General features: G+C 41.3%; 1 protein-coding gene across 11 annotated transcripts in view; it reads right to left on the reverse strand.

Moving 5' to 3' along the window:
- The window catches only part of Gyf (GIGYF family protein Gyf), a 149,837-nt gene extending 134,691 nt beyond the window's left edge, over nucleotides 1–15,146 (reverse strand). For 10 of the 11 annotated variants that reach the window (XM_069334045.1, XM_069334047.1, XM_069334046.1 and 7 more), the window contains exons 1-2: nucleotides 15,075–15,146; nucleotides 5,320–5,474 (exon numbers count right to left, since the gene is read on the reverse strand). In XM_069334045.1, the coding sequence (XP_069190146.1) occupies nucleotides 5,320–5,424 (105 nt within the window). In that variant the 5' untranslated portion in view covers nucleotides 5,425–5,474; nucleotides 15,075–15,146. Of the gene's footprint in view, nucleotides 1–5,319; nucleotides 5,475–14,754; nucleotides 14,772–15,074 lie in introns of those variants that run through there. The other variant, XM_069334043.1, reaches the window with a different exon arrangement.
- Between the last annotated feature and the right edge of the window lie 214 nt (nucleotides 15,147–15,360).

Genomic DNA, 15,360 nt, shown 5'->3' on the forward strand with positions numbered 1-15,360 from the left:
GGGGGCAAGCACTGCTCTGAGGCAGGCTTTTTCCTTGTCTGATGTTGCGGCACTGAGCATGGCATCACCTATTTTTTCCACTATTAGGTGGTCCCAGCTGGACTGGTTGTTTTTTTTTTTTTTTTTTTTTTTTTATCTATGATGGGTGCTGGGGCTGCCGAGGCATCCCACCGACTTGAACATTCAGTGAAAGAAGGATCGTGTATTCCTGCTGAATCACTCAGGGATTCTGGTAGGGTATCTCTTATGAGGTCGTGCGATGAATGGGAGGAGGAAGAAAGGAAGGCTGGTAGGGAGCCGGTCGGCCGAGCGGACAGCACGCGGGACTTGTGATCCTGTGGTCCTGGGTTCGATTCCAGGCGCCGGCGAGAAACAATGGGCAGAGTTTCTTTCACCCTATGCCCCTGTTACCTAGCAGTAAAATAGGTACCTGGGTGTTAGTCAGCTGTCATGGGCTGCTTCCTGGGGGTGGAGGCCTGGTCGAGGACCGGGCCGCGGGGACACTAAAGCCCCGAAATCATCTCAAGATAACCTCAAGAAGATAACCTCAAGTGCAATCTGGTAGGCTGTGCAGACACCAAGGCCGTCGAGTCTTACAGGGAGAGTTGCTTGCTCCCGCCGAGTCATCCAATGGAAGGTTCAGGACTTTCACCATTATGGACCTCAGAAGGGTGTCACACACATTTAATTTAGGGCAATAGTAGGATGGAGAACACCTCAGAGAGTAAGTCAACTTAGGAAGAGATAAGTATCTTGTGAGGAGAAAGAGAGCATCATGGGCATCAATCTTGTCAATCCTATCCAGCATTCACCTTAGATCAGTGACTTTTGCATCCATGGCCTTCACGATTGCTCGCAGGCCAATTGGGTACCCACGAGGGTGCAGTCAGGTAGCTCAATAACGAGAATGTCTCGAAGGTCATTTTTTATTTGGCCAGTGATGTCTGGGTTGTGGGAGACTGTCACATTTGGATGCATTGAAAATGAGGCCCAAGGTTGCTCCTTGCTCCTGGATTTTCCTTATATCCTCCAAAATGGTATCTGGGGTGCTGGCGAGTCCCATCATCCAGGTGCCAGATGTTTAACTCGCTTGTCAGACTATCAGTGATCTCTTTAATAGCTAAGCAGAAAAGGAGGGGGTGGCTAGGGATCACCTTGTTGGACACCTTCACAGGAGTCTATAACATGCTCCCCAAATAGAACCCTAAGAGTCCCCACTGTAGCATGATCGGATGAATGGGTAAAGGGGAAGGAAATGGTTGTGTACAGCCCTGAGGACAGCATCTCTTCTTACTTGACTGAAGGCATTTTTAAAGTCAAGCTTTACTGGCACCTTCTGGTCCAAGGGATCAGCAGTGTAAACCCATGCTGCATGTGCTGCAGCTTCAGATCCTAGAGGGATCTGAAAGCCAAGCTGATTAGGTTTCAGCAAAGAGGCTGCTTCCTGGCTGATAGATCTCACTGCAGCCTTAGCTACGAGGAGTCGGAGGGTGTTGCCAACGGCAATAGGCCTGATTCCCCCCTACCTTTCTTCTTTAGAGCACAACAGTGCTGCTCCATAAAAGAGAGGCCTGATGTTCTCAGTGACACCGCCAGCCAAACACATGTTGAAGAATCTGGTAAGTTCCACTAGCAGGTCCTTTGCGGCATCTCCAAGCACGGGGTTCAGCATTTTTTTGTGTGTATATATATGTAATTAGAAAGGTTCGTCAATGCGTGCCTGGCTGGTGATATACCTGAGGTCATCAGGACCCTCTTTTGGTACCTCCCTCTGTGCTCTCAACAAGGATAAGGGAATCAGGCCAATCGCTGTTGGGAACACTCTTGGACGCCTGGTTGCCAAGGCTGCTATGAGGGTTGTCAGCCAGCAAGTGGCTAAATTGCTGAAACCAATTCAGCTAGGATTTGGGGTCCCCAAGGCTGTGAAGCAGCTGCTCATGCAGCATGAACATACATCACCAACATTTCTAACAAAAATGCCCTGCTCAACCTGAACTTTAAGAATGTCTTTAACATGGTCAGAAGAGAAGCAGTGCTCTGTGTCGTACATCACCATTTCCGGCCCTTCTACCAATTCATACTATCTTGCTACAGTGGTGGATCAAAATTGCTCTGTGGCAAACACGAAATCAGATCATGTGAAGGTGTTCAGCAAGGTGATCCTTTAGCTCCTCTATTTTCTGCTTAGTCTTAAAAGAAATCACTGAAAGCTTGTCCAGCATGTTCAACATCTGGTTTTTGGATGATGGCACTATAGCTGGCCCCCTAGACCACCTCCTGGAAGACATCAGAAAAATAAAGGTGCAAGAAGTAAGCCTGGGTCTCTTCCTGAATCTTTCCAAGTGTGTAGTAGTCTCCTCCAATCCAGACATCATAGCTAGTCTGCCTTGCCCAGAGCCCATGTTATTACAGCTGTGAACAGCACTTTCCTTGGAGCCCCCCCTTGGTCTAACACCATTGAGATCCTTGGTAAGAAAATCACAGACCTCAGGAGGATGGAAAACACGATAGGTGACATCGATACCCATGATACTTTTTATCTCCTTACTAAATGCCTATCCCTTCTGAGGCTAACCTACTTTCTGAGGTGCGCCCCATCTTATGACACCCTAAAGTTTAAAGAGTATGACCTATTACTGAAGACCATGCTAGAAAAAGTTGTCAACCTCTCCTTCAAAGAATGCCAGTGGAAACAAGCCACTCTTCCTGTCAGGTTCGACGGCTTGGGTGCCCGCACTGCCACCAAAATTGCTGTCCCAGCCATCCTGTCTTCCTCCTCAGCATCAGATGACCTGGTTAAGGAAATTCTATCTGACAACCTGTGTGACTTAGCAGGGATACAGGACTCCCACTACACAGAATGTGGCACAAAATGGGGTACCATGACAGACCCCAGCACTCAGACCAACCATGTTGAAAGCCAAGAAACAATCCAGCTGGGACAGCCCCATTGTAAACAAAGAAGCCACAGCTTTGTTGGAGGCAGCAACATCCCTGTGATCGTGCATGCCTCACAGCTGTGCAGGCTCTCCATGAAAGGGAACTTCCTTTTGGCAGTCTCCTGTGTGTGTAACAGGCACATGTCTTGATCCACAGCAGTTCCGTATTGCCGTCGCTCTCTGCCTTGCTGCTCCTGTCCACACTGTTCATAGCTGTATTTGTGGCAAGGCAGAGGCATATGGATTGCATGGCCTGCACTGTGGAAAATCTGGTGGTTAGCACTCTATACATGACAAAGCTAATGACATTAAAAGGACCCTTGCCTCTGCCCAGTGTCCAGCAGAGAGCGAGCCCCGCAATGTATTAAACTGTAATTCGGTTATCTTTGCCGACCGACCAGATGGAATCACACTGCTCCCTTGGAAGGTTGGCAGACAGTTTGTCAGGGACTACACTTGCGTATCCACCCTGGCAACCACATACATCACCCTCTCTGTCGGCTGGACAAGCAGGAGCCGCGGTGACACAGAGAAAGAGACAAGTAAACCAAGTACCAGTACAGGGAAAAAGATTACTGGTGCAACTTCGTTCCAATAGGATCTGAGACCCTAGGTCTAGGGTTCATTAGCAAAGTTTTTGATGCAGATGTTGTATACACAGATTTTGCAAAGGAATTCAACAAATGTGACCATGGAGTGATTGCACACAAAATGAGATCAATGGGTATAACTGGTAAAGTAGAATGCTGGATACTCAATTTCCTCTCAAACAGAACACAAAGAGTAACAGTCAATCAAGTAAAATCGAGTCCGAGCGCAGTTAAAAGCTCTGTACCTCAAGATACAGTCCTTGCACCACTGCTGTTCCTTATTCTCATATCAGATATAGACAAAAATACAAGTCACAGCTTCGTGTCATCCTTTGCAGATACAAAAATCAGCATGAAAATTACCTCTGCTGAAGACATTGAGAAACTACAAACAGACATTAACAAAGTTTTCGATTGGGCAGCAGAAAATAACATGTTTAATGGGGATAAATTCCAGGTACTCAGATACAGCAAAATGAGGATCTGAAACATAATACAGGGTACAAAACACAATCGAATCTGCCCATAGTAGGAAAATAGCATGTCAAGGATTTGGGAATAATGATGTCCGACGACCTAACGTTTAGGGAGCATAACAAGGACTGCGTCCTGGTTATGTGTCAGCCAGAAAATGATAGGATGGAGTACGAGAACCTTCAAGTCCAGAGATCCCATCACAATGGTTGTATTCTTCAAATTACTTGCGTTGTCCCATCTTGAGTACTGCTCAGTACTCACTTCCCCCTTCAGAGCAGGAGAGATTGCTGAAATAGAGGGAATACAGAGAACATATACGGCACGCATAGACGAGATAAAGCACCTAAATTATTGGGATCGTCTCAAAGCTCTCCAAATGTACTCACTAGAAAGGAAACAAGAGAGATACCAAATAGTGTAATATACATGTGGAAGATACTGGAGGGCCAGGTCCCAAATCTGCACCGTAAAATAACAACGTACTGGAGTGAACGATATGGAAAACAATGCAAAATAGAACCAGTGAAGAGCAGGGATACCATAGGCACAATCAGAGAACACTGTATAAACATCAGAGGTCCGCGGTTGTTCAACATCCTCCCAGCAACTATAAGAAATATTGCCGGAACAACCGTGGACATCTTCAAGAGAAAACTAGATTGTTTTCTTCAAGGAGTGCCGGACCAACTGGGCTATGATGGATATGTGGGCCTGCAGGCCGCTCCAAGCAACAGCCCGGTGGACCAAACTCTCACAAGTCAGGTGAGAGTTTGGTCCACCCTACTCCCCAGGTTTTGGGGAGTAGAAGAACTCCCAGAACCTCATCAACCAGGTATCAACCAGGTCCATGGGGAGAGAGTACATGAAGGTTTCTTAATGATCTTGGTTCCAGGCTCATTGACACTACACGAGAGACCCTAGAGCAGTAAGTTTTCTTTTCCAGCACCTCAGTGTAGCAATCCAAAGGGAGAATGCCTGCTGCATCCTTGGTTCCTGCCCGGCGTCGAACGAGTTCAATGGGGTGGTAGGAGAAGTGAACGCGTATTCAGAGCTATATGGAAGTATTTCTCTGAATTCTCTGTGTTTCCTTCTTCGAGGCTATCTGTCCCTACAATTGCACCAGAGGTAATTTTTTATTGCATTTGGTTCTAAAATATCAATGTTACAAAGCTTAAAAAGAATATCAAAGCAGATCTAAATTTTCAACATTACAAACAAATATTTGACATGTACAGTACAGGCAGCATAAGATAGCACAGTATGGTCCAAAAATTGTAGCCATAATGCAGTTTCATGAGCAAGACTCTACTGACCTTAAACTTATTAAGACCAGGACTGGGAGGAGGAGAGGACATACTACCACCATCAGAGAGAACTCGCAGCCACTCGGGGCCAAACTTCAGAGCCGTTTCTGCCATATTTATTTTTTTTCTCCAAACTGCTTGGGGGTTGACCACTCACTTTACAGCTGGAAAATGAGAACAAATTACTTGTATTAACTAAATATGTTGTTCCAAAGTTATTGACGTATCCTCAGTTCCTTTAACCCTTAAACTGCCCCATTGTTCTCAAGTGATAGATGCCTGTGCCTCAATCACTTCTCGGAGACTAGATGTGTCTTGTAATATTCAAATGTCCCGCCAATTCCACGTGGATGTCATTTGACACCAGAGACCTCTGGTAATTGTTTGCCATAATAGAACAAAAAAAATCCTGACTGCCTTTGTTTCATTCCTGGGCTTTCAAGGTAAACAGATGCTTACCTATCAGTAATTATAGGGGAATGAGATCTAGCGCTTTACTACTTATCCCTCTGCTCTTTACTAATTACCCCTCTCAATATTATCATTATATTTCTTTTTGAAGTTGTGGATGGAATTGGCTTCAACAACCTCGTCCTTCATTGCATTCCACTTGCATACAGGGAACAAGAACTTCCTTACATCTTACTCTATTATTATTGTAACTCGGCTAGTGGAAGATATTCTCTCGAAAGAGAAGACATAAGAACAAAGGCAACTGCAGAAGGCCTATTGGCCATACAAGGCAGCTCCTATCTATAACCACCCAATCCCACTCATATACATGTCCAACCCGTGCTTGAAACAATCGAGGGACCCCACTTCCACCACGTTAAGCGGTAATTGGTTCCACAAATTAACAACTCTGTTACCGAACCAGTATTTACCCAAGTCTTTCCTAAATCTAAATTTATCCAATTTATACCCATTGTTTCGTGTTCTGTCTTGTGTTGATACTTTTAATACCCTAATAATATCTCTTTTGTTGTGTCCATTCATCCAATGGTAAACCTCTATCATGTCACCCCTAACTCTTCGCCTTTCCAGTGAATGCAATTTAAGCTTTGTTAATCTTTCTTCGTATGAAAGATTTCTAATTTGGGGAATTAACTTAAGTCATCCTATGCTGGACATGTTCAAGTGAATTTATATCCATTCTATAATACGGCGACCAAAACTGAAGTGCATAATCTAAATGGAGCCTAACCAGAGCATGATATAGCTGAAGAACCACACCAGGTGTCTTGTTGCTAACGCTTCGATTAATAAATCCCAGTGTCCTATTTGCCTTATTACGAACAGTCATGAATTGATCCTTTTGTTTTAAATTCTTACTAATCATAACTCCCAGATCCCTTTCGCAATCCGACTTCGCAATCTCAACACCATCTAGCTCGTATCTTGTAACTATCATCATTACCTAGCCTCAGAACTTTACATTTATCAGCATTAAGCTGCATCTGCCACTCTTTTGACCATTTCAAAACCCTATTTAGATCAACTTGAAGTGATAGCGAGTCTTCTTCCGTGTTAATTTCCCTACCGATTTTTGTATCATCTGCAAATTTGCGGATGTTGCTACTCAAACCTGAATCTAAATCATTTATATATATTATAAACAACAGAGGTCCCAGGACAGAGCCTTGAGGCACTCCACTAACAACAGTATCCCACTCTGACTTAACCCCATTTATACTAACTCTGTTTCCTTTGGAATAGCCATGCCCTAATCCAACTTAATATAGCACCCCCAATACCATGAGCCTCTATTTTTTTTAATCAGTCTTTCATGTGGCACTGTATCAAAAGCTTTGCTAAAGTCAAGGTACACAACATCACAATCCTTACCACTATCAACTGCCTCAACTATGCTGGAATAAAAAGATAGCAAATTTGTTAAACATGAACGGCCATTTGTAAAACCATGTTGCGACTCGTTTATTAATTTATGTTTTCAAGATGAAGACGAATTGTACAGTATTTGCAATTATCGATTCAAGTAACTTTCCTACAATAGACGTTAGGCTAATTGGCCGATAGTTTGACGCAAGTGATCTATCTCCTTTCTTAAAAACTGGTACCACATTAGCTACCTTCCATGACTCTGGCACTCTACCTAACTCTATTGATTTATTAAATATGGTAGACAGTGGCTCGGAATGCTCCTCTTTGCATTCTTTAAGCACCCTGGCAAACACTTCATCCGGCCCTGGGGATTTGTTTGTTTTAGTTTTACTATTTGTTTAATTACATCTTCCCTGGTAACTGCTAAACTAGTCAACCTTTCCTCGTCCCCACCCACATATATTTGTTCGGCTGAAGGCATATTGTTAAGTTCCTCTTTAGTAAATACAGGTATAAAATATTTATTAAAAATACAGTGGTACCTCGGAATGCGATTGTCCCTGTATGCGAGGTTTTCGGAAGGCGAGGTGTATTTACTCCAAAAATTTGTCTCAGAAGGCGAGGGTTACTTCGGGAGGCGAGTTTGGACGCGAGTTTGTTGATACGCGTACAGCCGACCTAGCGCGTTCGTCGCCCCTCCGCCCCTCAGTTTATTATTGTCTCGCGCTCAGTGACTACCCCCACATCAATTCTTCTCGCGGATTTTCAGTGTTTTGTTGGATTTTTGGTGATTTGTCTATACAATTTGTTATTATATATCTCACCATGGGTCCCAAGAAAGCCAGTGGTAAGGATAAAGGCCAGAAAGCTCATGTGAGGATGACAATAGAGGAGAAACAAGAGATCATTCGGAAGCATGAGAACGGTACACGTGTTGTTGAACTTTGTAGGCAGTACAACAAAGCCACATCAACAATATGCACTATACTTAAGAAGAAAAATAAGATTATGGGTGCTAAAGTGGCAAAAGGAGTAAGAACATTAACGGCACAAAGACCACAAATACTTGAAGAAGTGGAAAAGTTGTTATTAATTTGGATACACGACAAGGAGTTGAGGGGTGATAGTGTTTCGGAGGCCATTATTTGTGAGAAAGCCAGGGTGTTGCACGAAGACCTTCTAAAGAATACCCCTGCAACGAGTGATGCAGATAAGAAAGAGTTTAAGGCAAGCAGGGGCTGGTTTGAAAAATTTAGAAAGAGAAGTGGTATCCATAGTGTTACAAGGCATGGGGTTATGTGATGTGATTATGGAAGGGGACTCCCCTTCCAAACAGTAACTCCTCTCCTCCTCCCCCCTCCTCACCATCTTCCATACGCCTACAGCACTCGACAGCAAGGTAAGTAATAACTGGAACACAGTTTTGTAGGTTTATTTAGATGAATTAGGTAAATTAGGTATAAAAATTTAGTTTGATGTGGGGTTTTTGGGGTAGTCAGGAACGGATTAATTCATTTCCCTTTATTTCTTATGGGGAAATTAACTTCGGAATGCGAGTTTTCGGAAGGCGAGGCGTCTCCAGGAACGGATTAAACTCTTATTCTGAGGTATGCCTGTACTACTCAACTCCTCATCATTATCCGTTATTTGACAGGTCTCAGTTTTTAATGGACCTATCCTTTCCCTAGTCTTAGTTCGATATAACTGAAAAAAACCTTTAGGATTTGTCTTCGCTTGCCCTACTATGCGAACTTCGTAGTTTCTTTTTGCTTTCCTTATCTCTTTTTTAACATTTCTAACCAGTTGTACGAATTCCTGTTCTAAACTAACTTCCTTATTCTTAATCCTTTTGTACCACGCTCTCTTTTTACCTATAAGGTTCTTCAGATCCTTTGTTATCCACTTTGGATCATTAGTATTCGATCTATTCAATTTATATGGTATACTACGTTCCTGGGCTTTGCTTAGAATATTTTTAAATAAGTTATATTTTGAATCTACATTGAATTCCCCTTTTCCGTCACCTGTCGCTGGGTTCATGTCTAGCCCACACCCCATCCCCAAGACATTCCAATCTATTTGACCCAAAAAATTTCTTAGGCTATTGAAATCAGCTTTACGAAAATCAGGCACTAACAGAATTTTCTCCTACAGATCTATTCCATTCTATGCTAAATCTGATTTCTTTATGATCACTGTTCCCTAGCTCACTCCCTATTTCCATGTCCTTAATTTGTGTTTCCCTGTTAGTTAACACTAAATCTAAAATATTACTTCCCTTCGTTGGTTCCTTTATGTGTTGCCTAAGAAAGCAATCGTCAATTAATTCTAGAAAATCTTCTGCTTCATTATTCCCTGTTTTGTTCACCCAGTTTATTCCACTAAAATTAAAGTCACCCATGACATAAATACTGTTAGATCTAGATGCTCTAGATATTTCATCTCATAGATGCTTTGCTTCCATTCTGTCTAAATTTGGTGGCCTATATATAACTCCTATTATAATATTATTGGCTTTTTCGTTTAATTCTATCCAAATAGTTTCTGTGTGTGACTCAGTTTTGATTCCCTCTTTGAGACTACATTTCAAATTGTCCCTGACATATATGGCTACTCCCCCTCCTCGTTTAATATATCTGTGTGAAATAGTTTAAATCCATATATTTGATATTCAGCTAATAGTTCTCTATTTTCTACATTCATCCACATTTCAGTAAGTGCAATAATATCTATTTTTTCTGTACAGACAAGAGCATTTAACTCTTTTATTTTGTTTCTTAGACTTCTACTGTTAGTGTAATATACCCTAAGTGAATTGTTATTTTGAGGCCCTTCTCTTTCCCTGATCATTTTGCCAATTCCTTTCTCCCACAAACACATACTTTTATTACCTCCTTCCTCCCTATCAATTCCCATACCATTATCTACTAACAGTTTATAATATTGTCCTATACTGTAATACAGTACAGGTATAACAAGATAATTAAGTAGTACTGTACTAAATTCATGTTAACATCTATAATCCACTTTATTATGAACATATTACACATGTTTATACCACTGTAATTATGTGGGAAATGGGTAAAATACCCATTTTCTGGAGACTGACTCCTAGTGTCTAAACACCTGGCAAACAACAAAAGTTCAGATGCCCAGATTTCTTTCAATGCCAATACTGTATCTCTATCTATATATATTTGTATACTTGGGTAGCAGACGTTCCTTTAAGCATACTGTATTTGGTTAAATATGACCACATTGCTGGCATTGTTGATCTCTTCTGCCCACCACCTTACCCAATGTTAGATGGCATACCTTCCCCATTATTCCCCTATTTGTTACCTTGATTGATTACCCCTATATTCCTTCAACCCTTCACCTCACCCCACACAACTTCACCTCTTCCACATGTATATTTTGGATAAATTTGCACCTTATGTATTCATTTCTTACCTGAAGATGTTCCAGAGTGGAACCAGTTGTTGTACAAAATAAACCCTTCAATAATCATTAGTTTCTTTACCATAACTTTTGGAGTTTCTAGAGTTTTGATAACTTAATTTCTCTTTTTAATCCTGAGGGTAAGAAAATAAGAGGGATAGGAAACAGGTGCTATAAGATCAACAATGCCAGCAATGCAGTCATTTTACTAAGCCAGCAGCTTGTCAAATGTCCCCCCCCCCATTTGTCGTGATGACTTTTTCAAGCTGGACTTGAAAGTTCAACAGAGTTTTGGCATTTACAGCTTTGACGCGTAGGCAGTTCCATGGATTTATAACCCTGTGGGTTATAACCTGCCTGTATTGGGGCTTGCTGGACTTGAAACTATTGCTCCTCGCTTGTGTTGTATTTGACATTTTGAGAAAGTGGTCTGGATCACCACCCTCCAAATTATTAAACATTTTAAGTTTCAATGAGATCAGCCCTGTCACGTCAGTTTTGCAGTGTACAGTATTTAGCCCTGTGGCCCTCAACTGTTCCTGGTACGAGTTGACTCGGCTCTGGAATGATTTTTGTTGACCAGTTTTGAACTTTCTCCAAATATGCTGTCTTTCTAAAGATGAGGTCTCCATGCTTGAATACAATACTCCAAGTGTGGGTGCACCAGAGATTTATACAAATGAACAACTACATTCTTTTCCTTAAAAGTCAAAGGTACACTTGATTATTCCTAGGGTTTCGTTAGCTTTTTTTTACTGCTGCTCCCACTTGCTGTGCAACTTTCTGTGAATAATGGATTCCAACTCCAAGGTTCTTTTCTTCATCAATCTGCTGCAAGGTAATGGTAATTTAGTAGGTGATGTAGGTTGTTATGCCCCACATGCAAGGTCTTGCACTTTTCAAAGTTAAAAGAAGTTGCCAATCTTCTCATCATTTGTAGTTAATTTTATTTATACAGTACATACAAAAGAGTTCTTACATTCTTGTAAAGCCACTAGCGCGCACAGCATTTTGGGCAGGTCCTTGATCTTAATTTTCCGTGGAATACAATCCGCTAAATCGTTTAACCAGGTACCCACTCACTACTGGGTGAACAGAGGTGTACAGTTCAGGATTGGTGCTTAGTCAATCCTCCCTGACGAGGATACGAACTGAGGCCAAATCAGTTGTGAAGCACAGGGCGAGTGTCTTACCACTGCACTTCGGGAACTGGGCAGTTCTCTTTGTAAGGCCCTCAATATAATATTTTTTCACTTGTACTACAACTTTCGAGATGCAGTAAACCTTAAACATGTACAGTATTTATACATTTTTTTTAATTTTCCTTACTTTTTGAATGACAGCAGCAATAGTCTCTTTGATGATAGCTTCATGCCAAGCATTAAAGATAGCTATTCCATTTGCCTCTATGATACTGACCAGCAACAAATTCCACTCATCAACTGTGTTGCCAAAACAAAGTTTCAACATTTTTCTTTATGAATCTAAATTTCTCCAGCTTATATCCATTATTATGGGTTCTGACCTGGTCTTATAATTTTAAGATACAGGTATCAAACATGTTTCCCCCTCGCACTTTGCCTCTCCAGGGAATACAGGTCGAGCTCCTTTAACCTCTACTCATACAGGGGATACAAAATAACGTGGATAAATCTGATTACACTAGATTTTCTTGAGAAAACCAATGTCTACTCTAATAGTGACCAAAAATGGATGGCAGTGTAAGTGATGTCTCACCAGGGCCAAATACTGTATAAATGAAGGATGATTATTGTGCCTTTATTGCATTATATTTGCTCTGTTGGGTACATTCATACACTACTGCCTAGATCTCGGGTCACTGCCTAGCATGACACCCAAGTCTTTATACTGTAACTAATTGACCCAAATCTCCAACATGCATTTGGTTGATCAGCCTTGTCATTTCCCAAGTTCAGGACTTGGGTGTTTATTTATTTATTTACTGTACTTGTATACAAGGTACACTGGGCTGTGAGTACCTAACATTGGTGTTCTTAAATTCTTTCCACGCCACTAACACATATAGCTTTTCAGGCAGAACTTATCAGTGTTGAATTTCACCTGCCACTCTTCTTGCACCCTTTTGCAATGCTGAGAGATGTTTCTTAAGTTATGCAGGGTCCTCATTTCAATTTTCTATTTGCCCCAGTTTCATGTCATCCACAAACATGCTAATAGTACAGTACTATTCACTGAGACAGCCAGGTCATCAACATATAAGTAACAAAGGCCCTAATACAAACCCCTGGGGTACACCACTAGTGACATTTCTTCACTCTGAATTCACTCAATTGATGTTAACTACTGTATTTCCTATCCTTCAATCAAGCAATAATCAAATTGAGAATTTTCCTTGTAATTCCTTGGAACTCAACTTTTCTGATCAGGCCTCAGGTGGGTTATGGAGTCAAAAGCTTTACTAAGGTCAAGATAAACATCATAATTATTACTGCTGTCAACTCTCTTAAATATGGGTGAATAAAATGATAGCAGATTTATAAGATGTAGTTCTACCAAGAAACCATGCTATCAGAATGTCAAGAAAATATTTTGTTATATTAAGCACATGAGGGTAATGTGAGCAGCAGAGCTCACCAGGAGAGCAACTGGAGATCACTTCAGCCAACCACCCCACAATTCAACATGATAATTGCTTTACTTGTGTGTGTATAATCTCTTTGCTTTACAAATTACTCAACAGGAAAATATAAATGTTTACTTTCGTTGTACAGCTATAGTATATAAATTTATCAAGTGCACGCATTTACAAACAAAAATTATTTATGAAAAATAAATGTGTTGAATGAAATGATCATTAAACATTTATAAATTGAGCACCACCATGCATAATATTGTGATGGCTGGATCTGACCATAACACTACCTTGCCTCCTCACCCCACTCATAAATGTGGCTAAATAATGGCATTTTCTGAGGTTTTAGTTGCCCAATCCACAACACAGCAAGATTACCCATAATAATTAAATGTTACCAAAGTGATAAATATTCAAGACTACAGTTATCAAATGCTGATTGCTTATTGTGCTGTACTGCCTGTAGCAAGATGGACAATTAAAACCTGTGGATCATCAGGGCCTCTACTGCATGGGGTAAAGTAATTTCATACATTGTCAACTTGTGCATCATAGGCTGCATATAATGTAAACTATTTTACAGTGTAACTAGCTATCATCAAAAGGAAAAGCCATTGTGTTCACTGCAATATGGTCAAATACTGTGCCTACTAACATAAAAATCTGTCAGTATTTGACTTGGAGCTTCGGCTGGAGGATTTAATCTCTGCCACACACACACATAAACACCTGGGTAAACAAGGATAAACTATTCAACACTGGTGGTACATGAACAAGGGGACACAGGTGGAAACTGAGTACCCACATGAGCCACAGAGACATTAGAAAGAACTTTTTCAGTGTCATAGTAGTTAACGGATGGAATGCATTAGGCAGTGATGTGGTGGAGGCTGACTCCATACACAGTTTCAAAGGTAGATATGATAGAGCCCAGTAGACTCAGGAATCTGTACACCAGTTGATTGACAGTTGAGAGGCAGGACCAAAGAGCCAAAGCTCAACCCTCACAAGCACAAATAAGTGAGTACACACACTTTTGTATTTAATCCAGTGTTAGCTTTTCACCTCACCAGCCTGTATCTAAATGGCACAACACCCCCCTCCCCCCCCTACAGTCTGTATATTTCTGTATATTGACTTCTTTTCTAAAAAATCCATAAAGACTTTCTTCTGTATTCCCATCCTGAACCAGAACTCCTATGGGCATCTATGAGGGAAGTGTAGGGGCAGCATAGTGAAACACGAAGTATCACCCACCACCATCCACGTACAAGTAAACCAAACTAGCAGTTACTTGACCTACTATTAGCACAAGTCATTTTCACGTGGAAAAATACTGAGGATTGAACCACTTCCTGAAGCAAGTGGGACTTGACAAAGAAACATGGGTAGATGTCCTCGTGTCACTTGCTAGGTAAGGCAGATTATTTAGCAACCTCCGCCTTATTCAAAACATTTCATCGTTAAATTATGTCAGAAAGACATCTATTTACTAATAGACAAACTCTAAGCTAGAACGATACTTTCGTGTCCTGTTGGAGCCGTACATTTGACCATATTGTTTCGTTTTTGGTAAAAACTAACTAGTAGTTCACTTTACAACAGCAATGACGTCCAAGGCAATATTTCCCTCCGCCTTAAAACACTTGAGGCAGAGGCCATGACACCTTGTGTTGGGAGCTTTCACGAACCAAAACAATGTATGTGGAAGCTGGTCTGGTGTGTGAACGTGTGCCACAATATTTACACTTTTTCCCCGCCATTCTCGCCCATCTTGCTCGTTAAAATACACACAAACTCACACAACACAAAATGCTAGCTTATATAACTAATGTCAAGCTAAATTAATCAGAGGGTGTCATGTTACCAGTAAAAACAATTTCACTGGAGGAGAATTCACACTGAGATAGACCAAGATGGCCGAACTTTACCTGCGCATGCGCGGCTGGCGGGAGTTCATGACGTAAATAAAGGAACACGTGAGTCTCCCGCCGCGTACCTCCTCCACCACCAATATACCTAATAAATAAATAAATAAATGTTTATTCGGGTAAGGTACATACATACAAGAGATTTTTACAACAATTGATAGGTTTATAGATAGAGCTAGTACAAACAATGCCTAAAGCCACTATTACGTAAAGCGTTTCGGG

The sequence above is a fragment of the Procambarus clarkii genome, chromosome 30, assembly GCF_040958095.1.
Source record: "Procambarus clarkii isolate CNS0578487 chromosome 30, FALCON_Pclarkii_2.0, whole genome shotgun sequence".
In the NCBI taxonomy this organism is placed as follows: Eukaryota; Metazoa; Arthropoda; class Malacostraca; order Decapoda; family Cambaridae; genus Procambarus; species Procambarus clarkii.